Source organism: Neofelis nebulosa, chromosome 10 (assembly GCF_028018385.1).
Source record: "Neofelis nebulosa isolate mNeoNeb1 chromosome 10, mNeoNeb1.pri, whole genome shotgun sequence".
Classification (NCBI taxonomy): Eukaryota; Metazoa; Chordata; class Mammalia; order Carnivora; family Felidae; genus Neofelis; species Neofelis nebulosa.
In genome coordinates this window covers 61,164,450-61,188,755 of record NC_080791.1, presented here as the reverse complement: position 1 = coordinate 61,188,755, position 24,306 = coordinate 61,164,450, and the positions used below count along the sequence as shown (strand labels likewise).

General features: G+C 37.7%; 3 protein-coding genes and 1 pseudogene across 3 annotated transcripts; 2 read left to right on the top strand and 2 right to left on the bottom strand.

Moving 5' to 3' along the window:
• Positions 1–2,236: 2,236 nt before the first annotated feature.
• On the bottom strand, positions 2,237–3,285 carry LOC131488616 (olfactory receptor 52A1-like). The gene has a single exon (XM_058690476.1). The coding sequence runs from the start codon at positions 3,283–3,285 to the stop codon at positions 2,335–2,337; it is 951 nt and encodes a 316-aa protein (XP_058546459.1). The 3' UTR covers positions 2,237–2,334.
• A 7,796-nt stretch (positions 3,286–11,081) lies between these two features.
• On the bottom strand, positions 11,082–14,384 carry LOC131486581 (olfactory receptor 52A1-like; annotated as a pseudogene).
• A 4,567-nt stretch (positions 14,385–18,951) lies between these two features.
• LOC131488615 (olfactory receptor 52E4-like) lies at positions 18,952–19,900 on the top strand. The gene has a single exon (XM_058690475.1). The coding sequence runs from the start codon at positions 18,956–18,958 to the stop codon at positions 19,898–19,900; it is 945 nt and encodes a 314-aa protein (XP_058546458.1). The 5' UTR covers positions 18,952–18,955.
• A 3,461-nt stretch (positions 19,901–23,361) lies between these two features.
• LOC131488614 (olfactory receptor 52K2-like) lies at positions 23,362–24,306 on the top strand. Its single transcript, XM_058690474.1, has one exon. The coding sequence runs from the start codon at positions 23,362–23,364 to the stop codon at positions 24,304–24,306; it is 945 nt and encodes a 314-aa protein (XP_058546457.1).

Genomic DNA, 24,306 nt, shown 5'->3' with positions numbered 1-24,306 from the left:
CCTCTAGATGGAATTCTAGTCCCACAAAATATATAAAAGAATCTTTCTTATTACAAAAATCACTTTAGGATAAGAATTTAATTCAATATGTCTCAATATTTCTTGTGAAGACACGCAAGATAATACCAAAAAAAAAAAAAAATCATCCAGTGAGCCTTATCTTGTCTGCCTGGGAAACAAAGGATGCCCCCTCCTTCCCAGTAGAAAGGCTATATAACCAAACTCAGTTTTCCATTGGCTCAGGTAACAGGGAAAATCTCCACATATTGGAAAACTAGTGTTTCCATTTGTTCTTCTAAATAGTTCGTACTTCAGAATTTTTCCCATAAATATCTGACTGCTTGGTACCTGAGACCTATGTATTAATTCTCCTACAAATCTATTTCATGGGGATTCTTTCTCTGGAGTACATGACACATTTAGCATTGTTCCATACCTTGTCTAAATCTGTGAAATCATGAAGGAACTTACTGTCTTCTGTTTACTTGTTTTTTTCATGTTTACCCAGAAAAACATTTTCTTACCTACATTATAAAAGACTGTCTGTCCATTTACCCTCAACCTGCTCCATATATTGCCTGTAGATAGTCTCTTCATTTCAGTGGATTCCCATGACTCCAAGACCTTTCTCTGACCTGGGGAGCATGCTCTGTCCATAAATAGTACATGTGAGAAGTGTTGGGAAGGTGATATTTTAGGAGTTACCATCTAACAAGAGGTGGAGATTTCTAGATAAATATGCTGTTTCTAGCCCCTCATTGGTACAGTTTCAAGGTGTGACCCTTACCTTTTCCAGATACCCTCAACAGGAAAGAGCTCTGGTAATCCATAGCGGTAACCTGCTCAGTCATGCACACATGAATGGCTTACTTCTCTTCATTATCTTTCTTGCTCAGTCCTTTGCAAACTTTTTTCTTGAAGCAAGTCCCAAATATACTACATACACTAAAATTATTGCTTTGATTTGCTTTTGGGGAAACCCTTGACAGACACTCTTATGCCATACTCACCTGTTTATATACTGAGATCATCATAGGATAAACTTTAATCTTCTATTCCTACTATAAGACATAGTATAAGTCTTTAGCTTGACCATCAAGAGGAGGGAGACAAACCACTATGGTAAATAGAAAAACCAACTGAGTTAAGATTATTGGTGTCCATATGGTGATAATAATGGTAGTGTGTATGCTCTCAAGCCACAGAGATGCCGGACAAGAAGGTCTGACATGAAAAGGTAACTAAAGGAGATATAGATAAACTTCAACGTCTTTGGATTTTCTTCACTAGCTTGTAAGCCCTTTGAGAAGTTTCATGCCCCTCATCAGAGAACTGCTCATGTTGATGGATTGCATCTCAAAAATGTTGGAAGTATCTCCTAATATCATTTAGGTAAAAAAAAAAATAAGTTCATAGAGAGTTACCAGACTATACAGAGAATGAACTCCTTCCAAGGCCATCACAAGCTAGTCAATGGCAACTCTGAGAAGTTGAGTTGTTCATTTATCCAATAAAAGGACTATATTTGTACAACTAAATAAAACCATGTGTCAGACATTGATATATTAATACATAATTCCCTACTTCAGAATTCTGTGTATTATTGATCACTAACAAAGGCACAGATGAGCCTGCTTTTTCCTGAATCACTGCTCAAGGAGGTTAGATGCACACACACCCGCACATACTTCTCCACATCTATATGAGTTATGATGATAGTCTTTTAAAAATGTGAAATCTTGGTTAATAACATTTTATCATTTTAAGTAAAATGCATTATTCAAATCTCACATTTGTCTTGACTTCCTATATGAGGTCTTCTCCGATTCTTTTTAAAATCTAAATTAGTTGCTTCTCACATGTGAAAGTAGATATTTTCTTATTCTTTTACCATGGCCTAAATAACATTAAATTATATTTGCTCAGTATTTTATATTGTAGCTATACTCTCATCTTTTGAAATCATGGAATCTGTCTTTGTCACTGTTACACATAAAGGATAAACTGCTTCTTGGTATTGCAGAAAGATACAATAGATGTGCAAATGAGGAAGGAAGAAAAAAACAAGAAAGATTGATAGAAGGAAGGAAGGTAAAAAGAAAAGATAAAGGAAGAAAGGAATAGAGAGATGGGGGATATTATAGGAATTAATGAGATGCTTATATACTTGTTACTCAAGTTTATCTCACCTTCTGATTCCTTTTGTTTGGGGAATATAGATTATTTAGGGGAGATCCTTATAATGTGAAAGTCCCACCAACATAGACATAGTACAAGGAGATTCCATCATAAATGGGTAAATATACATTTTTCCGGTGTCATTCTGTTCTTAGATCACTTCTGGGTGTCAGGCTTCAGAATACAAATCTGAGCAACCCGCATGCGGATCTCCTTGGTCTTTACACCATAGACAATGGGGTTAAGGGCAGGGGGCACAAGCAGATAGATAGTAGACAAGAGGATATGAACATAGGGTGATACATGTCCAAAACGGTGGCTGAAGAAGGAAAAAAAGGCAAGGATATAAAACTCCAGGAAGACAACAATATGGGCAGTACAAGTATTGAATGCTTTGCGTCGTGCCTCCTTCTGGGGAAGACGAAAAACAACCTGAAATATCAGAATGTAGGAGATGAAGACAAAGATCATGTCAAAACCTAGAATTGCAAAGGCCACAAAGAGCCCATATGATTTATTAATATGGACATCTTCTGCAGCCAACTTGACCACAGCCATGTGCTCACAGTAGGAATGGACAATGACCACAGATTGGAAAAGTTGCAGGCGTTTAAGCAGAATGGGTAAAATTCCAACAAGCACCGTTGCCCGGACTACTACCATCAGTACGATTTGAACTAGAAAGAGAGGTGTGAGGATGGATGTGTGCCTCAAAGGATCACAGATGGCAACATAGCGGTCAAAGGCCATGGCCAACAGGATACCAGATTCCATGCCCTGCAAGGCATGGATAAAGAAGAGCTGAGTGAGGCAAGCATCAAAAGCCATGGAGCACAAGCCAAACCAGAAGATGGCCAACATCTTGGGAGCAATGGCTACACAGAGACCTAGGTCAGTGCCTGCCAAAACTGCTAGGAAGATGTACATGGGTTGGTGAAGACTGCGTTCTGTAGGGATGATGATTAACAAGAAGATGTTCCCCAGCACAGCCACCAGGCACACTCCAAGGAAGGGAAATCCGATCCAAAACTGCACATGCTCTAGTCCAGGGATCCCAGTCAGGGTCACAGTCTTTGGGTTCAGATATGACATGTTGGTAGATCCCATCAGGGTGATAAATCCTTTTCTCTCCACTGACTCTGATACCTATTCAGAGAAAAATTATGGATGAAAAATAAGGGAATTCTCATCATGTCTTCTATAACATAAAAAAACATAGATGGAAATGTGGCCACTACTTTTAATTTTGGGGAATCAACAAGTCACTATTAGAACAGGATTCTTGAATATCTTTTCCCAAAGCCTGTGTGGGTATCTGCATGAAGAAATTGTAGAAATGGAGTTTATGATTCTAAGAGCATTGATCTTGCTAGGTTCTGAAGTGTTCTCAGATGGTGCCATAGAGGACAATATTAGCTCCTTTGTCTATATCTATCTCCAAACTCCAGACACCTTTCAGATTAAGAGAAATCCCTCGGTGGCACTTGAAGGCATAGGATAGATTCTCAATCCCATAGACCTGTCCATTGTTTTCAAAGCTCAGAATCTCCAGAAAGTGGCAGCCTTTCCCGGTCTTCCCATTTTTTTTGTGGTTTAGGGAGTAAAATACTGTCCCACAGATCTTAGGAATTGACTCTCAGAGTGGGGAATGAGGATATTTGTTCTTTCTGCAAATACTGGTTGAGCTGACTATGTGCAGACCCATTATCCAGGTTCATGGAAATGATATGGAGGAGTTGTTCTTTTATCAGTAGAGGCAGAGTGTATTTGACTCACTGAGATAATTCTGTTTGGTTAGCTTTCAAAGTGGATATATAAGCAGAATGGGGTAGATGGTGATATAAGTAGTCACAGATCCTAGAGAAGACAGAAAGTTGTGAAGATTGATAGGAAGTCAATTGAATAAACAGGCACCATAAATTAGGATAGGATAGTAACCCACAGAAACAGATCAATTGGAAAACCAGTGTAGCTTAAATATTCTGACGATATTAATGTGTTTCAGATGCAAAAAGGCAGGGTTGGCTGTGAGCCACTGTAATGTCCATAATGGAGCTCGACCTAACCTAGGTGCTTTCGTGCATTTTACTGGTGTTATTTGGCCAAGAAAATAATTACTCCTTTTGATTGTACTGTCCCATTTCACACCCACCTCAAACTTCTGGAATTGTTATAATTTGCTCTCTTTCCTTATAAATTTATTCAGTAAACCTTATGTACTCTTTTTTACTTTTTCATTAGCCATTCTACAAGCTTAAAATCATCCAAAAGTTTCATTTTGTTTTCCTTATGATTTTGTCATAGCCAAATCATTGAATAGAGAATACCGCTCCGAATGAGATTTTACACATTTTCTTTGAAGGGAAACTAGAAGGATTACTGTTATAACATCATAGGAAAAAACAGACTGGTTCACAGTCAGTAGGAATATAGATGTGGCTATCACTAAGAAGTCCCTAATGCAATAAAATCTAAAATACTGCTTGATTGAAAGTAGGAGATCATTATATGACCTTCTGTAGCTACATATACCAATGGACTATGACCAAGGCAATAAAAAGCTATATATTATAGAAATTTTGTGAAAGGAAATTCCCTATGATGCCCAAATAACGAGGTTAGGTGAGGAAGTAGTGGATTCTCTAGAAGAGATTACTGATAAACATGAATATATCTTACTAAGGTGACATGAGTAGACAAAGGCAGAACCTAAAGGAACAGTAAAAGGCCACTAGATATATTTATAATGCTTGATGGTATAAGGATAAAATGCTAAATAGTATAGCATATGCTATATATAAATAATATAAATGTGTATTATATAAACGCAAATACATATATGCATTATTTGTATATTTATAATGCATAAAATAATTATAATAGTTATACAAGTAATATGAATACATATTATATAAAATAAATTTATATTAGACAAATACATATTTATATAAACATTTGTGTATGTAATTTATATTATATAAATATATAAGAAAATATAAAAATATAAAATGTATAAATGTAAACAAAATATATATAAAAATTAAATTTGTATATGATAAAATATACATTACATGTAAGGTTTTATATTATATATATAAATATATATGTATATGTAATTTTTTGTATATTATGATGTTTTGATATCTTACAAAACCTTTCTGGCTGGGAGAGACCCACCTCTCTCTGGCTGGGTTAGTTAATTCTTAAAGTAACAAAGGGTCCAGCCAGGATCATACCTTCGATATGCAAACTAACCAGTCCATACCTCCTTTATCTGCCAGGAAACAGTATCCTTCTGCCTTAATTATCTTGGGGCCAAGTACCAGGAAACTAGACACTATACCTCTAACACAAAATCCACCAAACTTATTCCAACTAACCAATTCTAAACTGTTCACACTTTCCTTCCTTCCTTTCCTGTGGAAATACCAACAAAGTCCAGAGCTTAAGCACTTAAATGCTCTGCCTTTGCCACTCTCCCCACCTCCCCCTCCTTTCCTCTGCCTCCTGATCACCCTGGTGATTTTCTATTTGGCCCTGCAAGGCCTCTGTGTCTCCTGTCTCTAGGACCTATTGGTATGATTACCTCTGTTTTCCTGAGCCTCTCCACTGTTTTTTCTTGAGGCTGCAGCATACTGATAATCTGATAAAAAGATAAATAGTATGTAAAATCATGGGATAAGAATTTAGAAATATAGCATATCATCTATTGCTGGCACTATGATATGTTACATGGAATCTTACCCAGTTCCTTAATTTTTCTCAACTGTAAATGGGAGTAGTAATGGCACTTAACTCACTGAATTATTGTGAGAACTGTGTTAGTTTATATGTGAAGAACTCAGGACAATGTATGAAAGAAAGTAAACACTCAATGTTTGGTAGTTAGTGCTTGTCAGAACCTGTATAGAACTTCTTAGAATACAGACACATCACTGCCTTCTTGAGAAAGACAAAACAAAAGGTAAAACAAAAATATGGAAATGAGGGAACCCGGGTGGTTCAGTCGGTTGGGGATCTAACTCTTGATTTGGCTCAGGTCAGGTCATGGTCTCACGGTTTATTAGATCGACCCCCACATCGGGCTCACGCTGACACCTCCTCCAATCCTGCACATGAGAAACTTCCTGAAAAAAGAGTTGATTAAAACTTCATGAGATGTTGAATTTTCTGGAGTGGAATACACTCCCTCAGTTTGATCTCTGGGATTGGACATTCGTGTAAGCAGATGAAATGATCATTGTTACAACAACAAAAAAATGACTTCCCAATCATGTGCAGACTGTGGTGGAGTCAATATATTTCACTGATTTTAATTAATTTGACCACTTCACCTGATAAATAATCATGTACTCCTTTAAAGTCTTAGTAGGTAGGGGCACCTGGGTGGCTCAGTCAGTTAAGCATTGGACTCTTGATTTCAGCTCAGGTCATGATCTCATGGTTTGTGAGTTTGAGTCCTGCATTGGGCTCCACACTGACAATGTGGAGTCTGCTTGGGGCTCTCTCTCCCTCTCTCTGCACCCCCCAAAAAAATTAAATTAAAAAAAAACCTTAAAAATAAATAAAGTCAGTAGGTAGATGGAAAACCCATAAATAGGAAAACTAATTTCTAGTAGCTTCTAAGGCCATAAAGGCATACATCTTATGCAATCTTTCTGTATTAATCAGATCAGAAAAATATTCATTCCTGGTCCCTGAGTAAAAGAGAAGGAGAGAAGAATAGGAAGATGTCTTAAATGGAGGCAGGGTAAAGTATAAAAAACAAGAGACAAATACACTAGATTTTGATGCCCCAGATAAAGAGAAAACTATATTTAGGGAGATGAGTTATGAGCTATGCTTATGGTGGCAACAAGCCCAGATAGCAAAACTATTAAAGGCAATAAATAGGACGTTCCCATTTTTTACTTTCTCTTCATATCTTACAAGCTTTCCTGCTCAAACTGCAAACACGCGCACACACAAACACACACCATTCAAAAACATGGATTATCTTCTTATTTTTTATAAACCAAGCAATGCTAGAACTACTTTGTAGTAAACACTAGAGAAGGAGCTTGAAAACCTTATTTTATTTTATTTTATTTTATTTTATTTTATTTTATTTTTGCCCCGCCACTAATTAACTGGGATGGCAGTTCATAGTTTTCTTCACATGGGATTAAGAAGATGGTACTGGATTACCTTTGCATCTCTTCCATCTCTAAATGACATGAATCTAGTCCATCTCTAATATTATTGACAAATCTACTTGGGTCAGAGAAAATGTGACATGTCAAAGGAAAGTATGCCACTGAAAGAGGCAGGATTAGGATCATCTAATTCACTATCCTTCCTGGTTCCTCTTAAAATTTGCTACAATTAGAAACACTGAGCCATACTCAGGTCCCAGTTAGTGGAGAAGAAATTTACCCAGAGAAAGAGAGAGCTGGCTACAATGTAAGATCAATGGATGAAGCAGCTTTTCTTCTTCTTTTCTTTTTTTTCTTTTCTTTTTTTTTGCTAGGCTTTGATTTGGAAAGGTACTAATAGCTAAGTGTCTTTTATCATCTGTCTTTAGCTGTTGCTTTTCTTGGCCTTTGAATTTGAGGTGATCCCAGGGCAATTTTCAGACCTGGCCTAGAGAGCTCACCACCTGACTGAAACTCAGCCCCATTTTGGAGGAGAACGGTATCTTTTGCTGGAGGGCACATAGCCAGAAAGTACTGTTACTCCGTAAGAAGTTATTTTCAAAGAATGAAAATCAGGGAATCTCAAATTATGGGTCATGTTCAGATCATGGTGAATCTGAGATCATTAGAAATGTGGGGGGGGCGGGGAACATCTAGGAAGTGGAAAATTTGTAGATGGAAAAGAGGGAAGACAATTTAGTTCACCCTCTGGCCTATGGCCAGACTTGTGGCTTAAGGGAATAGAAAAGATGCTTATCTTTATAAATACTACTCATAGCATGCAAAATTATGTTGGAAACTTAAAATTGAAACTAAAGGACCTCTATAAAACTATCTCCCCCTTTTTGCTAAAGCAAAGTTTTCATTTCCCAGTTACTCTTGTTTTCATCACAACATTGTATTGTTTTCTTTGTCTCTATTAAATATTTGGACTCATTTTGTTGAGGCCACTCATGCTTATAATTAGCAACCTGAGCAAGTGCTTCCTTGTCTCCATGAAAGTTATTACCGTGTTCATAATTCTTTTACATGACTAACACAAACTTTGAAATTACTTACTATATTTATTTTATGCCAACATTGTCAAATGCCTCACATTTTCATTCTCTCACTATTCATTTCTTGGAGATTAATTTTAAAAATGGATATTAGGTTCCCCTAATGATGAGGGTTAAAACTGTAGGAACAAGTTTTTTCGATCTCTCTCTTTCTGAATGTGTGGGTGTGGGTGTCTACACACGTGTGTATAAGGGTATAGACAAGGATTAGAGAGCAGGTGAATTGCAATAGTGTGTTCCAGTATAGGGTATGTATGGGCCTCATGGATACTGGGGGAAGGGTGTTGCAGTCAAGGACAACAGAAAATGCAAAGACATTGAAGTTGAATATACAATGCATGCTTGGTAGCTGTAAGGAGGCATGGGTAACTGGAAAGGAATAAGCAAGGGGGATTCACTTATAAAGGATAATTTCGAGGGGTGCCTGGGTGACTCAGTCAGTTAAGCGTTTCAACTCTTGATGTTAGCTCAGGTCATGACCTCACGCTTCCTGATCTAGCTGCACATTGGGCTCTGCCCTGACACCATGGAGCCTGGTTGGAATTTCTCTTCTCCATCTCTCTCTGCCCCTCCCCCACTCATGCTCTTTCCTTCTCTCTCAAAATAAACATTAAAAACTAAAATAAAAGATAATTTTGAGAGATAAGAGTGGGGCAATTGTAAGACCTAGGCTCTAATTCTTAAAAAAAAAAAAAAAGGCGAGAAATTGAGTTTGGTTTTGTAGTAGAGAAGTGTTAATGTTCTCAACTGTATTTAAGTAAGCTTCCTGGCTATTCCTTTGGTAATTGATATAAGTGGAAAATAGTTGAGACAGGGAGCCATTTATAACCTGCATCAATCAACATAGACCAACTAATGTTGTAGTAAAATAAATTCCCTAAATCTCAGGAACTTGTAACAACAAAGATATACTTCTCACCTATGTGTCAGTTTTGCTGCTTTGATCCAGGGCTTAGGCTGGAGGCGGAGCCCTTTTATTAACCACTGCTATTGTTGTGTCACCAGAGAAAGAGAAAGAGAGACTATGAAAGTAAATGATGAACTTAATGTTTATTTATTTTTGAGAGAGAGAGAGAGAAAGAGAGAAACAGAGTGCTAGCAGGGTAGGGGCAGAGAAAGAGGGAGACACAGAATTCAAAGCAAGCTCCAGGCTCAGAGCTGTCAGCACAGAGCTTGACCCGGGGCTTGAACCCACAAGCGTTGAGATCATGACCTGAGCTGAAGTCAGACGCTTAACTGACTGGAACATCCAGACACCTCAGTAAATGATGAATTTTAAATTATTAGTTCATAAGTGACATAAGTCTCTCCATTTCTATTTCACTGACAAGGAAGTCACATGATGTAATACTGATGCAATTAATATGGAAAAAAATGTAATTAATATGGCACAGACTGATATGGGTGACATTATTAAGAAAGTTTCATAAATATTAGGGACTAATAATACAATCTACTACATTGTGACTGCAATGTCCAGAAAAAAATTAATGGTTTGTACCAGGTAGTTATTTAAGTAAATGAGGTGGCCAGAAGCACTTGTTCTGGATATTTTAATAGGAACCCAACACAATAAGATTTAACCAGAAACAAAAGTTCATATCAATATATGCAGAAAAAGAATTTTCAAAAGTTCTATATGCAATCTTCATTTAAAAAATAAATATCTACAGGTGCCTGGGTGGCTCAGTTGGTTAAATGTCCAACTTTGACTCAGGTCATGATCTCACAGTTTGTGAGTTCTAGCCCCACATCAGGCTCTGTTCTGACATTTCAGAACCTGGAGCCTGCTTCAGATTCTGTGTCTCCCTCTCTCTCTCTGCCTCTCCCCACCTCATTCATGCTGTGTCTCTTTCTGTCTCTCAAAAATAAATAAAAACATTTTTAAAAGTATAAAAATAAATTTAAAATATAAATAAACAAACAAACAAACAAGCATATATCCAGGGGCACCTTGGTGACTCAGTCAGTTAAGCGTCTTACTTCGGCTCAGGCCATGATCTTAGGGTTTGTGAGTTTGAACCCCACATCAAGCTCACTGCTGTCAGCCTGTCAGCTCAGAGCCCGCTTTGGATCCTCTATCCCCCTCTCATTGCCCCTCCCCTGCTTGCACTTGCCCTAAAATAAATAAATATTTTTTTCAAGCAAAAAATAAAAAATAAATATCTAGTCATGAGCAAAATAGGAATATCACTCACATAGCCAATTAGAAAACACAGCTGCCCCTTCCAGCCTGGCTCTTAAAAATATCCTCACTTTTGATGTCAGGAGAGCTGAGTGTTTATGCTTAGTCTGTGCTTTCTTACTTTTTTTTTTTTTCTTTAGCAGATGGCAAAAAGAATATTTGATTGTCAGCTATATAGGTGATGGCTGCTGTGAGCACAACACTCACTAAAGATAAATGGCTGACTGGTCCTGCTTGTATATTGTGTTCCCAGTGCATGTACCAACAACTTTATTATTTGCCATGAAGCGCGTGCTGGTTAATGATTCATTGCCTCTCAGCTCCAAGTTCACTTTTTGCCTTCTCTGTGAAAATGTGCCTTGGCCCTCTGATTACTTTGTCTTCACAGCTCGTGCAATGCTACACTTTGTCCGTGGATGGCATGGGTAAGGAACTGAAGGAGGGGAGGGTTTTGCTTCCTGGTTCCTACATGGTCACTCCACAGACTCAGTGCAGTTTGTTTGCCATCTGTAGTCGACAGTAGGCTCCTGCAGCTCTTGCAACTCCTCCAGGGCCCAAATTCTGCAATAAATGAAGGAGGCAGCACCCAGTGGCCAGCCGTTTCCTCATGAGCCCTGGCATCCTACAAGGTGGACTTGTGGCACGTTCCACTGAAGCAGTATCACAGCCACTTTTCTGTCTCTCAGTGATCCAAGGCTCTTCCTTCTGTAATGAGGTCTGGTTAACAGACCGGAGCTTTACAGTTTTTTTCATCAATGCTTAGGTCTATGATTCACCTTAAGTTAATTTTGCTATGTCATATGAGGTAGATGTCAAGTTCATTTTCTCCTACAATTATTTGCTCCAGCTCTCCATTTCAGGAAGACTATCTAATCTCCATTACATCACTTATCTATCTTCTTCAAAAAACAAATGACCTTACATGTATGAGTATATTGCATATTTCACGGTTAACAGAAGTCACAATAAATATTAATTTTATTTGTAATTGAATAAATGAAAACAGAGGATATCAAAATGTGTAACATGTGAAAAAGCAATGGTTAAAATAAATCCCTACTTGAAAATGCATAAATTCCAAAAGGGAAAGTTTGAAAACCAATAATCAAAGCTTCTTTATGAATAAGTAAAAAGAACTGCAAATTAAACACAAAGAAAGTAAAAGGAAAGACATGATAAAGATTGGATTAGAAGTCAAATGCATTACAGATAGAAAGTACCATTGTTAGTCTGGATACTTTTTATGTCAACCTAGCTGTGGTTTTGGAGCTAAAAGCTTTTAAGATAGAGCCTAATGATGTGAATCCCCAACAGTGAATGCACGGAGTCCAAACTCTCTCCATCTCTAGGAAATAAAAGTATTCTCTACCTGACCACAAACATTTGATAGATCACGGTGGGATCCATGACTCAGAATAAAAATCCATGCCACACGCTTACGAATTACCTTATTTTTTACACCATAGACAATAGGGTTGAGTGGCACAAGGAGATAGATGGTAGACAGGAGAATGTGGGTAGGGCGAGCTACATGTCCAAAACGGTGGCTGAAAAAGGAGAAGAAGGCAAGAATATAAAACTCAAGGAAAACAAAAATATGAGCTGTGCATGTGTTAAATGCTGTGAGCCGTGCCTCCTTTTGGTGTAGACAAAAAACAGCCTGGAAAATAAGGATATAGGAAATGAGGACAAAAATCATGTCAAATCCCAGTATTGTAAAACCTACTAGGAGACCACATGTTTTATTGACTTGGATGTCTTCTGCAGCTAGCTTGACCATGGCCATGTGCTCACAGTAAGAGTGGGGCAATCAGAATGGAATGAAAAACATGAAATCTTTTGATTAGAGTGGGTGACAGACCAACCAGCACTGTAGCTTGGATCGCCACTGTTGCTATCATCTGATCCAGGATGGAAGGCGTGAGGATGGATGTGTCTCAGTGGATCACAGATGGCAATGTAGCGGTCAAAAGCCATGGCCAACAGAATGCCAGACTCCATGCACTGCAAGTCATGAATGAAGAACAGCTGGGTCAGGCAGCTGTCAAAGGCCATGGAACAAGATCTGAACCAGAAGATGGCCAACATCCTGGGAGCAATGGCTGCGCAGAGTCCTATGTCAGTGGCCGCCAGCACTGCCAGGAAGTTATACATGGGCTGATGCAGGCTGCGTTCTGTAGCAATGATGATTAGTAAAATAATATTTCCCAGAAGAGCCACTATGCACACAGCAAAGAAGGGAAACCCAGTCCAAAACTGCACATGTTCTAGTCCAGGAATTCTGATTAAGATTACAGTTCTGGGGTCAAATATGATGTATTGATGGATGCCATAGACATTGGTATTCTGTCTTCTTGCTGCTGATTCTGACACCTGCAGAAGGAAACTTGGATGAGAAATGAAGAGGCTTCATCCCTCACTATCATTCAACCATTATCTTTCAACCATTGAGCATTGAGCAAATAAGTTCAGATCTATGGATGGCAGTATGGCGAGAATGTTCTGATGAAGTTCTATAATAATAATGTCAGAGCAGTAGAAGCAAACAATCCTGCAGACCTTAACCTGAGCTAAAAAATGGGAACATTTCAATATTCCTGCCTTCGTTTTTGTGGAAATGGAAACCATGAGATGGAGAACACTGATTTTTGCCATCTGTCATCAGCTCTAGCCTAGTTTGCCTGAAAGCCACCATGAAGTGTTCCTTCTTTATCTACCTAGATGCCAACCCAGTTTCACTGCAGTTGGAAATTCTCCTGGCAGTCTTGATGTCCTAGAAGAAATCTTGTTTCTGTCACTGTGTGTGCATTAATATATAATCCTATGAGAGCCTTCAATATTACTTCAATATTACTCCTGGTGCCAGAGAGGGAGTTATTTATCTCAGAGTCATTAACATTGGTTCCCCATGGGATTTGTTAGAAGAGTTTATCTTCCTTATATTAACTCATTCGTTTATCAAAATGTTGAACAAACTACTGCTTTTCCAGGCACTCAGCGTGGTCCTTAGAAGAAATTTGAAGAGGGTGTTCATCTTTCAGATACAGCCAGATGAAATTAATTCTCTAAAGTAATTAAGGCTCACTTATTTAGGGTAGATTTGTGGAATAGGGAATGTGAAATAGTCTGTTTTTACTGGGGCTTAGGAAAAGGAAGGAGAAGAAGAAAGAGAAGGGAAAAAAAAGAAAAGGATGCACAGTCACCAAATTCAAGAAGAATGGACAATTTAAAATATGGTAGTGTATTAAAAAAAAAAATGCAGGGGTGCCTGGGTGGCTCAGTCAGTTATGCCTCCAACTTTGGCTCAGGTCATAAACTCATGGTTCATGAGTTAGAGCCCCAAGTCAAGCTCTCTGCTGGCAGCACAGAGCCCAATTCGAATCCTCTGTCCCCCACTCTCTCTGCACTTACTCTGCTACTCTCTCTCTCAAAAATAAATAAATAATAAATAAAAAAAATAAAAGAAAAGCAGAATCTGGCTACTTTAGACATACTCTGAAGCGAGGTTAGTGTAATTATGTTTTCTTCCCTGTTAAAGATCACTGGATCACTAGACTTCTTGAGCTCTGGTTAAGATTGCATATCCTGTTTTGCATGGTAGACTCTCTACTTTTGCTTTTTAATACCTTTACACTGTATTGTGAATGATTAGCTGTGGTTTAAATCCTGAAGCACCTCTGACTGTGATGTCTTACAATATGAGTAGTACCTGATATTGAATGTCACATCGAATGTCACAACTGAGCTAATGGTTCTTGAAGTAAAACTCAAAAAAGTGTAGGGACCCATCAATGACTGTGTTCGCCTGGAGTTTATCTCTCATGTTTTCCCAGACTAAGCCCCCAGCAACTTGTCAATTATAGTTTGTATTTTCTTTTTTTTTTTTTTTAAGTTTATTTATTTTTGAGACACAGAGAGACAGAGCATGAACGGGGGAGAGGCAGAGAGAGAGGGAGACACAGAATCGGAAGCAGGCTCCAGGCTCTGAGCCATCAGCCCAGAGCCCGACGCAGGGCTCGAATTCACAGACCGCGAGATCGTGACCAGAGCTGAAGTCAGACGCTTAACCCAGTGAGCCACCCAGGCGCCCCTATAGTTTGTATTTTCTTATCCTGGCACTGCTTCTCTTAGAGATTTCTGCTCTGGTAAATTATAATTTTTCTGTCTTCACTTATTGGTTTCTCCAGTTTGGGGGACAGCAGTTTGCCCTGTGACCTTACCTCTGAGTCTAGGAAGAGTTGCTGACTTCTCAGTTGGTTCAGCTTTTTACTTGTTGTTAGGGTAGAGTGTGAACTTCCAGATTCTCATATGCCAGACTGGAAAACTGAAGTCTGAATCCTGCTGTTTTCATCCATTCTATCACTCTTCATTTTGACTGGGGATTTTAAAACATTTACATTTATTTTTTATTTTTTTTAATTATTTTTTTTTAACGTTTATTCATTCTTGAGAGACAGAGCATGAGCAGGGAAGGGGCAGAGAGAGGGAGACACAGAATCGGAAACAGGCTCCAGGCTCCGAGCTGTCAGCACCGAGCCCGACACTGGGCTTGAACCCACAAACTGGAAGATCCTGACCTGAGCAGAAGTCAGATGCTCAACCGACTGAGCCACCCAGGCTCCCCGAAACATTTACATTTAAAATAATTATTCCTAAGGAAGGATTTACCATTACTGTTTTGTTATTTATTTCCTTTATGTCTTATAACTTTCTTGTCCCTCGTTTCCTCTTTTATTGCCTGTCTTTGTGTTTGCTTAATTTTTGTAATGACACTTTTTGGATTCCTTGACATTTCCTTTTGTGTATAGTTTACAAATATTTTCTTTGTGATTGCCACAGGAATTACATATAACATCCCAAAGTTATAACAATATATTTTAAACTAAACTTCAGTCCCAAACAAAAGCTCTACTCCCTTCTTTAGAACTCCACCACCCACATAATGGCATTATGTTATTAATGTTACAAAGTACATCCTTATATATTTTGTATGCATTAACTTAGATTTATAATTGTTTGTGCTTTTGTCTTTCATATCTTGTGGAAGAATAAAAAGTTGAGTTATGAACCAAAATTGGGATAATACTGATTTTTATACCTGTGTATGTATTTATCTTTGCTGAAGAACTTTATATTTTTGTATAGATTTGAGTTACTCTCTAGCTTCCTTTCATTTCAACAGAAAGGACTCCCTTTAGCATTCCTTGTAAAGCAGGTTTAGAGATAATGAACTCTCTCAGCTTTTGTGTGCCTGGGAATATCCTATTGTCCTCATTTGGAAGGGCACTTTTGCTAGATAAGGAATTCTTGAATATTTTTTAAATAATTTACATATAGCGCCCCCCTCTGTTCTGGCCTGCAATGTTTATGTCCCAAGTTGCAATGGAATGAAGCTGATGTGTTAAAGGAATAAAGAATGTGTTCTCTATCTTTTCAGTTCCCTTCAAGTCCTGTTAAGTGGTTGACAGATTATATCAAAATACTAAGAGATGGCTATATCTGCAACTGTAAACCCAAGGGAGTGTACAGATAAACTATGATTCCTGCAATTAGGAAGATTATCAAATATTTACCAACAATACAAATACCCCCCTCCCCTTTCTTAGTGATTCCATGAGGACCTTGTCACTTGTTATTCTTGCTTATCCTCTGAGATTACCATGCTGAAGCTACTATATATGGAAACTACATGTTTAGGTTGCTTCTTGGTTCCGAGTCCGTTTCCTTGTGAGATAGTTAAGGTTATGAAACTAAAGAAGGATGGAGAGAAAGATAGTCTGAGCAATCTAAGGAAAACTTTCAAAGGCATGGGATTTTCTTAACATTTTTTTACTTTCCAAATGTCCTAGTTTCAAGAAAGAAGATATAATTCTTTGAAACAGAGGGAATACACATTTTTCATTCTTTATGGATGAAATGAAGAAAAAAATAGATTGTAGGAAACGAAGATCTTTTTTAAGGATCTCATAGAAAGTTTTCTCTCATTTTGACCATATTTCATATTGTGTGAATCTATTGAAGGAACAAGAAGAAGGATACCTCATGATCTCCATACTCAACCTCAGGTTGGCATTTTCAGGGAGATGATCTCACAGACATTATATCATGTGTTTTTGTACAAAAAAAAAGTGTTTTAGAAACCAGTGTGCGTATCTCTGAGTGTGTGCACTTTCTACTTCTGTGCTTACAATGCTCTGCATTGTATCTGTAACTCCAACAGTTACTAGTAAGCACCTGACAACCACTGCATTGGTCTAGATTATAAAATTTCCTGCTGGTTATGTACTTACACATGAATGTGTAGGGACCTTTGTTTACCCACAGAATTTTATCTCACTTTAATTTCTTTATAATCATTTTTTAAATTTTTTTAAATGTTTATTTTTGAGAGAGAGAGAGAGAGAGAGAGAGAGAGAGAGAGAAACAGGGCCTGAGCAGGGGAGGGGTAGAGAGATAGGGAAATACAGAATCCAAAACAGGCTTCAGGCTCCAAGCTGTCAGCACATAACATGACACAGGGCTTGAACCCACAAACCATGAGATCATGGCCTGAATTCAAGTGGGATGCTTAACCGACTGAGCCACCCAGGCACCCCATCGCTTTGTAATCTTTGAGTCTCAACTACACTAGATTTAATTCATTACATCATGATTGTTCTTCCCAGTGGAACTTTGTTTATGCCCCTTTCCTTTGCTTTGTTTATGTGTGTGTGCATGTGGGTGCAGATAGATGGATACATATTATCTTTATCTATACCTAAATATCTATATTCAGATTCCATAGGACCAAGTCATATAATCTTCACATTCCAACCTAAGTTCCATTTACTCAAGAAGACTTTTTTTGACTCATGAAGCTTAATTTGATCCTTTGGTATCATTTCTGTATAACTCATCCTTCCCTTAGCTTTGGGATAAGCTTTGGCCATATAAATTATGTGTTGAAAGTTACACTACCATTACTTGTTTAAAGCTAAATCAGGAAAAAGACATATTTTTGTTTTTCACTGTAATAAAGCTAGGTTATAGTACATATAAAAGCCTGGAAAAAATTGTTTGGTTAATAATATATGGGGGATATAATAAGTATTCTGGCATGATTCAGAAAGCATATGTATTGGTAACTCTGTGTAAGTTCTTATTAGTACATATTATATTTATAAGGATTTGTTTGGGACAGAAGGAGAGCATATTATCTTTAAAAACTGATGGAAGTTCTACATAAGTACTATGTACTGCCTTGATGGGAGCTAGGAGAAGCAGAAAACTAGTAACCAAGGGTTACTCTACAACTGAAGCATTTGTGGTGACTTAGAAGTTAGTTTTTCTCTTTAACCTTCTCAACTCCTGCCTCATGCTCACCCACTTTATCCCAGGACTTCTCTGCTATGGGGATTTGACTATTGCTTGGAATTATAGGACGAAGCATAAAGAAATCTACTATAGTCCATAACTGATATCTCAAGCATCATCAGGTATAAATTTACCAATCCAATAAATAAACCGTTGTGCATGTTTGAGAATTTGAGTTTCTAGATCAACAAATGAAGGAGCACAATTAGTATCCGTCTGTACTGTGAAATAATCTAAATCTGGAAAAAAAATGAGAATAAAAGGGTAGTGAGTGGGGTTAATGTTAAGAAATATCCTTACCAATAGATATCTGTTGGTTCAAAAGAACATAACATGTGCCTACTTGAACAGTACATGATAGAAAGAAATAAACAATAGGAAAAAAGCAAGTTGTAATCTTGTCAGATTAGTCACGTGTGCACAGTGGTAAATGAAAGGCTAAAGATAAAGACTGAGTTGATTCTACTTCAAAAGCTGTGTCAAAGACTTCAATATCATGTCCAGAGAGGGACAAAGACCATTTATTTCTATTCCCCATGTGAATGCCAGATTGGACTATAAGGGTCCTTTCAATAACTACTTGATGTTTTCACAGTGCCTCTGCTTGATCACTTCTAGTTAGGGGAAAGCCCACTGACATACGGGAAATAATGAATGGTAACTCAAGGAAGACATTCAGTAAATATTAGTTGACTTACGTTCAGGTATGACTACAGATGGAATCTTTTACTGGAAATGAAGGGACAAGGTAATTTATAAGTCCCTGGGATAATATAAGTATTATCTTTCTGTACTTCTAAACACAGTCATTTGGTTAGTTACTACTAATTTTGGTATTATGGTCCTAGTGAATTTAAATACACCTGATTATGAATTTGAATTGTTTTTAGCAATAGATCATTAAGGGTCTTCCTGAACTGAATCTCCATGTTTTTAGCATCTGGTTGTGATCATCTGTCATAGCAACTTTATCTTTAGAAGTACTGATAAGCCCGGGAAAAAGCATCATGCCTCCTTTCAACACCTCTCATCCTTCTCCTGTCACCTTCTTGCTGATGGGCATCCCAGGACTAGAGCACCTGCATGTCTGGATTGGGATTCCCTTCTGCTCCATGTACGTGGTGGCTGTGGTGGGGAATGTGAGCATCCTGGCCGTGGTGAAGGCAGAGCGGAGTCTCCATGAGCCTATGTTCTTCTTTTTGTGCATGCTCTCCGTCACTGACCTGGTCCTCTCCACATCTACACTGCCTCGGATGCTGTGTCTCTTCTGGCTTGGAGTCCATGACATTGCCTTTGATGTCTGTCTAGCCCAAATGTTCTTCATTCATAGTTTTACTGCTATGGAATCTGGCTTTTTTCTGGCCATGGCCTTTGACCGTTACGTGGCCATTTGTCATCCACTGCACCACACTACCATTCTCACCCATGCGCGCATCACCATAATGAGTATTATTGTGGTGATTAGGGGTGTAGCCTTCTTTTCTCCACATCCCATCCTGCTCAAACAACTTCCCTACTGCAGATCACGAATTATTGCCCACACCTATTGTGAGTTCATGGCCGTGGTGAAGCTGGCATGTATGGACATAGGGGCCACCAAGAGTTATAGCCTCAGTATGGCGTCTATCATTGGCTCATGTGATGCAATTCTCATTGCTGTATCCTATGCCTTCATCCTCCGCTCTGTATTCCGTCTGCCATCCCGAGAAGCTAGCTTTAAGGCTCTGGGCACATGTGGGTCACATGTCTGTGTTATTCTTGTCTTCTATTCCACAGCTGGTTTTTCCATTTTCACTCACCGTTTTGGGAAAAATGTGCCTGCACATGTCCATATTTTTATTGCAAATATGTACCTTTTGGTGCCCCCTTTTCTCAACCCTATTGTATATGGAGTAAGGACCAAGAAAATACGGGAACATGTTATTAGGACATTAATGGTCAAAGTTGCTTGATTGTAGTTGAATTGATAAAATAAATGGAAATAAAAGAAGTGATATAATTAAAATAACTAGCTGCTCTTACTCTCACAAGCAGAATTGCATTTACCATCTGAAAGTTCTTTTATTTAGTATATGTCTGTGAATTCCAAAAATTCTAATCAAACAAGTTATTTCGGCCTTTTCATTTATTAAATATTCGAGGACAAATTGTCAATCTCCTTCTAACTGTATGTCTTATGGAGGATAATTACAAACAGAGAGTGAACAGTGGAAGGAGAAAAAGGATAAGTAAACAATATAGAAAAAAAAGATTTCTATAGAGAACTAAATGATGGACAGTTTCCCACTTGTATTTATGGAACAGTTCAGTGTACAACTGCAATAAGCTTCTCTTGATGTTTCTCTTTGTTAATATATATTTGTATGTTGGTAATAAAGAAAAGACCATGAAGATCAGTCTATCATCGATCTATATATCCATGTATCTATGTATCTATCCAATATCACCACTTATGCTTTTTGCATTAAGATAAGAATGTAACTAAAGGACATTTACTGGTGGCCTTTTTAGTATTGTGGTAAAATATACATAACATAATAGTTGTTATTTTAACCATTTTTAATTGTCCAGTTCAGTGTAATTCATGCATTCACATTGCTGTGCAGTCATCACCACCATTCTTCTTCAGAGATTTTTATCTTTCCCATCTGAAATCTATCCATTAACATTAACTTCCCATTCCCTTTATTATGTTGAGGTTGAGGTTGCTGGTCATTTTTTATTGTCCTCTTTCTAATATTTAATAACAGTTAACTAGGAAATACCGTCATTCTTTCAAATCAACTAATTACCAAAGCCCTATAGAATTATTAAAGGTATCTATATTAGTAAGAATCTAACCAGGACACAAAAAAAATTTGAATATTTAGGACAGGACATCTTTAATACTGATAATTATTTATATAATTATATAGCTTCTAGAAGTGAAATATTAAAAATAAAGACTCCCAGAAATTAAGAACTATAGGAAGCCATACCAGCTCTAGGTCAGTGAAACAGAGGGGGCAGCCAGCAGTTCCAGACTCAAAGATATGAGTCTCCCAGTGGAAGGTGAAACCATGGAAGTCCTCTCTGGCAGGATCTGGAGCCCTGGAGTAGATGCAGTTGAAGAGAGTGAGAAATAGGGAGAAATAACCTGACCTTTCTTTCCTCTTCCCTAATATTTTCCTGCCAGTACCTACACTGAACAAACCCAGCATAAATACAGATGATCTGTGATCCTGGAAAACATAGCCTGCAATGGTCAATGCTCCTGAAATACAGAAAAAGGAGAAGAAGTTGAGGAAGGACAAGTTTATAAGGAACACATATTTAATATATGCATAACATTGCAACGAAAATGCACATAATGATTCTTTTGTATATAGGGATAATGAATATCCTTTACTTGATTAAACAAGTAAAATTCAAGAAGATTCAGTAATAGAAACATGACTAGAAAGTATCCTGGAGCTTTGGTTGTTTTTCAGAACTAGATAAGATTCAAGTAAGTTACTTAATATCTGGAGACATATGGGGATATTAATATGGATACCCTAATTAATTAATAACCATGTGCCTCTCTGATATTCTCCATTCTGTCTAGCTGTCATCACATATGTTGTGAGAAGGCATTAATTCGCAGTGCCTACATGTGCTTAAGCCCTAGAAGTGTAATAAATCAAGTATCTCAAGAGACTCGGAGTCCAGAGACCATCTCTTCTTGGTTTCTAAGTTCAGAGCTAGCTTGGGTGGCAATGACACTACAAGATTGATTCCCTTCAAGAGACCAAACTGTTCCTGAAGAGACTAGGAGAAATTATTGAAATTGCTTATAATCAGACAACATTCTCGAAGGAGGTGATAGGTAGGATATTCCTTGCAGGCATCTGGTCCCCCAGGATAAGAGATATAATGAAACTTGCTGTAGTATAGCATATATTAAGCTGACCTTCACGGTGAACAATGGGGCCATCTCATTATAGAGGTAAGATAACCTGGTTACAGGCTGCAGAGTTGTAGTTGAGTTGGGATTGGAAAACTCAATGCTTCCATAAGAAGGGAATGATGGAACCTAGGATGGGGTTCTAGGTCCAGTCTTAAGTGGTGAAGACAGCACTTGTGGCTCTCTGAAAGATGGTTGAACTTCTTGACAAAAAATAAGGTAGAACAAGATGAACTCAATATTTAAGCTGAAATGAACAGTTTTTTCATTCATAATTTTTGTTAATCTACTTCTAGGATTTAGTCCTAAACTGAACTGGTCAAAACATTTTTTTAAAAATAATTCTTTTATTCAGAGTGAAAGGATACTTCATGTTATAAAAGCTCACCATATACCAATATTTGAACCAAGATAATTATTTATCAATTCAAAATTTAGTATTGTTAGGATATCCTTCCAAAATAATTGCTCACAAACTCTAAGGAGTGATTTCTGGTAAGCCAATTTCTGGAAATCAAGAGTTGCATTTAAAAGTTTTCTTAAGGAATCAGACCTCTAAACCCAGACAGCAAACTGATGGTTGCTAGAGGGAAGAGGGGTGGGAGATGGAAGATAGAGCCATCCAGTTATGGAATGAGTAAGTTATAGGAATAAAAGGCACAGCATTGGGCATATAGGGAAAAAATTTTAGCTTTGGAAACAGAAGTCAGTGTGAAGTGTACTGTGTGATTGAAAAATGTATTATTCACCTTCTGGAAGAATTTGATTGATCTTTTACAAAACAGCACAAATATCTGGTAATCTGAATACCCATGTTTTCCAGACTTAGTCATTTTTTCTATTGGATAGTCCTTTGCTAAGTGATTTTCTTATTGTTCAGTTGAGCTGATTTTATGAAGATAAGGGTCCTTGATTTATTAGCTCAATGACTCACCTTTAAAAATAGGACCAGTTTGGTTCATACTTCTTCATTCTCCTTTTTTTTAGCTAATTTCCCCAATTGTTCTTTAGTATTTCCCAAGTCACCTTTTCATTATATCTATAAGCCCTATCATTGAGAAGGGGGTGAGAGAGGTTAAATATCACAAATCACTGATCTCAATCATAATGGTTGGACTTACCCTTTTTTGCTTGTCTCAAATTATAGAAAATTATATCTTCATACTCAGCAATATATCACCTGTTACCTCTCTAATACTATAATACTACTGAAATGCATCTGGCTAACTGAACAACACTTTCTGGAAAAAAAAAAGGCAAGGAGATAGATAGATGATAGATAGATACTTTTCTACTAATTTTTCTTACCCAAAAAAGCACAATCCCATTTATTTAATGCATTGCGAGATTATACTACTGAAGAAATAATTCAATAACTGGCATCTCTCCAAACCCATAGTAATGGAAGAAAAACATTGATATTCATATATTTGTAATCTTTGTGATTTTTAATTTGGACAGGGTCATGGAATATCTACTGTTTGCATAATGTTAAATTACAACAGGACCAGTCTTCACCCTACCAGCTTTCTACTGCTTGGCATTCCAGGATTGGAGGCTGTTCACATATGGATTTCTATCCCTTTTTGTCTAGTCTACCTCGTGTCACTAATGGGAAATGTTGCCCTTCTATTAATTGTCAAGACAGACCACAAACTACATGAACCTATGTACCTCTTTCTATGCATGCTTTCAGTGGCTGATTTGATTCTTACTTCTTCTACACTTCCCAAGATACTTAGCCTCTTCTGGTTCAATTACAGAGAGATCTACTTTGAAGCCTGCCTCACTCAAATGTATCTTATTCATTCTCTGTCTACTATGGAATCTGGATTTATCCTGGCCATGGCTTTTGACCGCTACATAGCCATTTGCCACCCATTAAGACATTCCACTATCCTGACCCCTGCAGTGATTATAGGCTTTGGTTTGGGCATTGTCTTTAGAGGAGCTGTACTCCTCAGTCCACATCCCTTTCTACTGAGGTGGCTTTCCTACTGCAGAACTAATGTCATCTCCCATACGTACTGTGAGTTTATGGCTGTGATAAAGCTAGTTTGCACTGAAACCAAGATTCGTAGAGCCTACAGCCTAATTGTGGCATTCCTGACAGGGGGATTGGATTTCATATTGATCATCTGTTCTTATGTCCTTATTCTTTTCACTGTCTTTAATCTGCCTTCGAAAGCTGCCCGCCTCAAGACCTTAAGTACATGTGTCTCCCATGTATGGGTCATCTTAGTGTTTTATACACCAGCCTTTTTCTCTTTTCTCACTCATAGGTTTGGCCACCACATCGCTCCACATATCCATATTTTTATAGCCAATATATATCTTCTTATTCCACCTATGATGAACCCTATTATTTATGGGGTAAAAACCAAGAGAATCCGGGAGGGATTCTTTAAATTCTTAATAATCAAATGTGTTTGA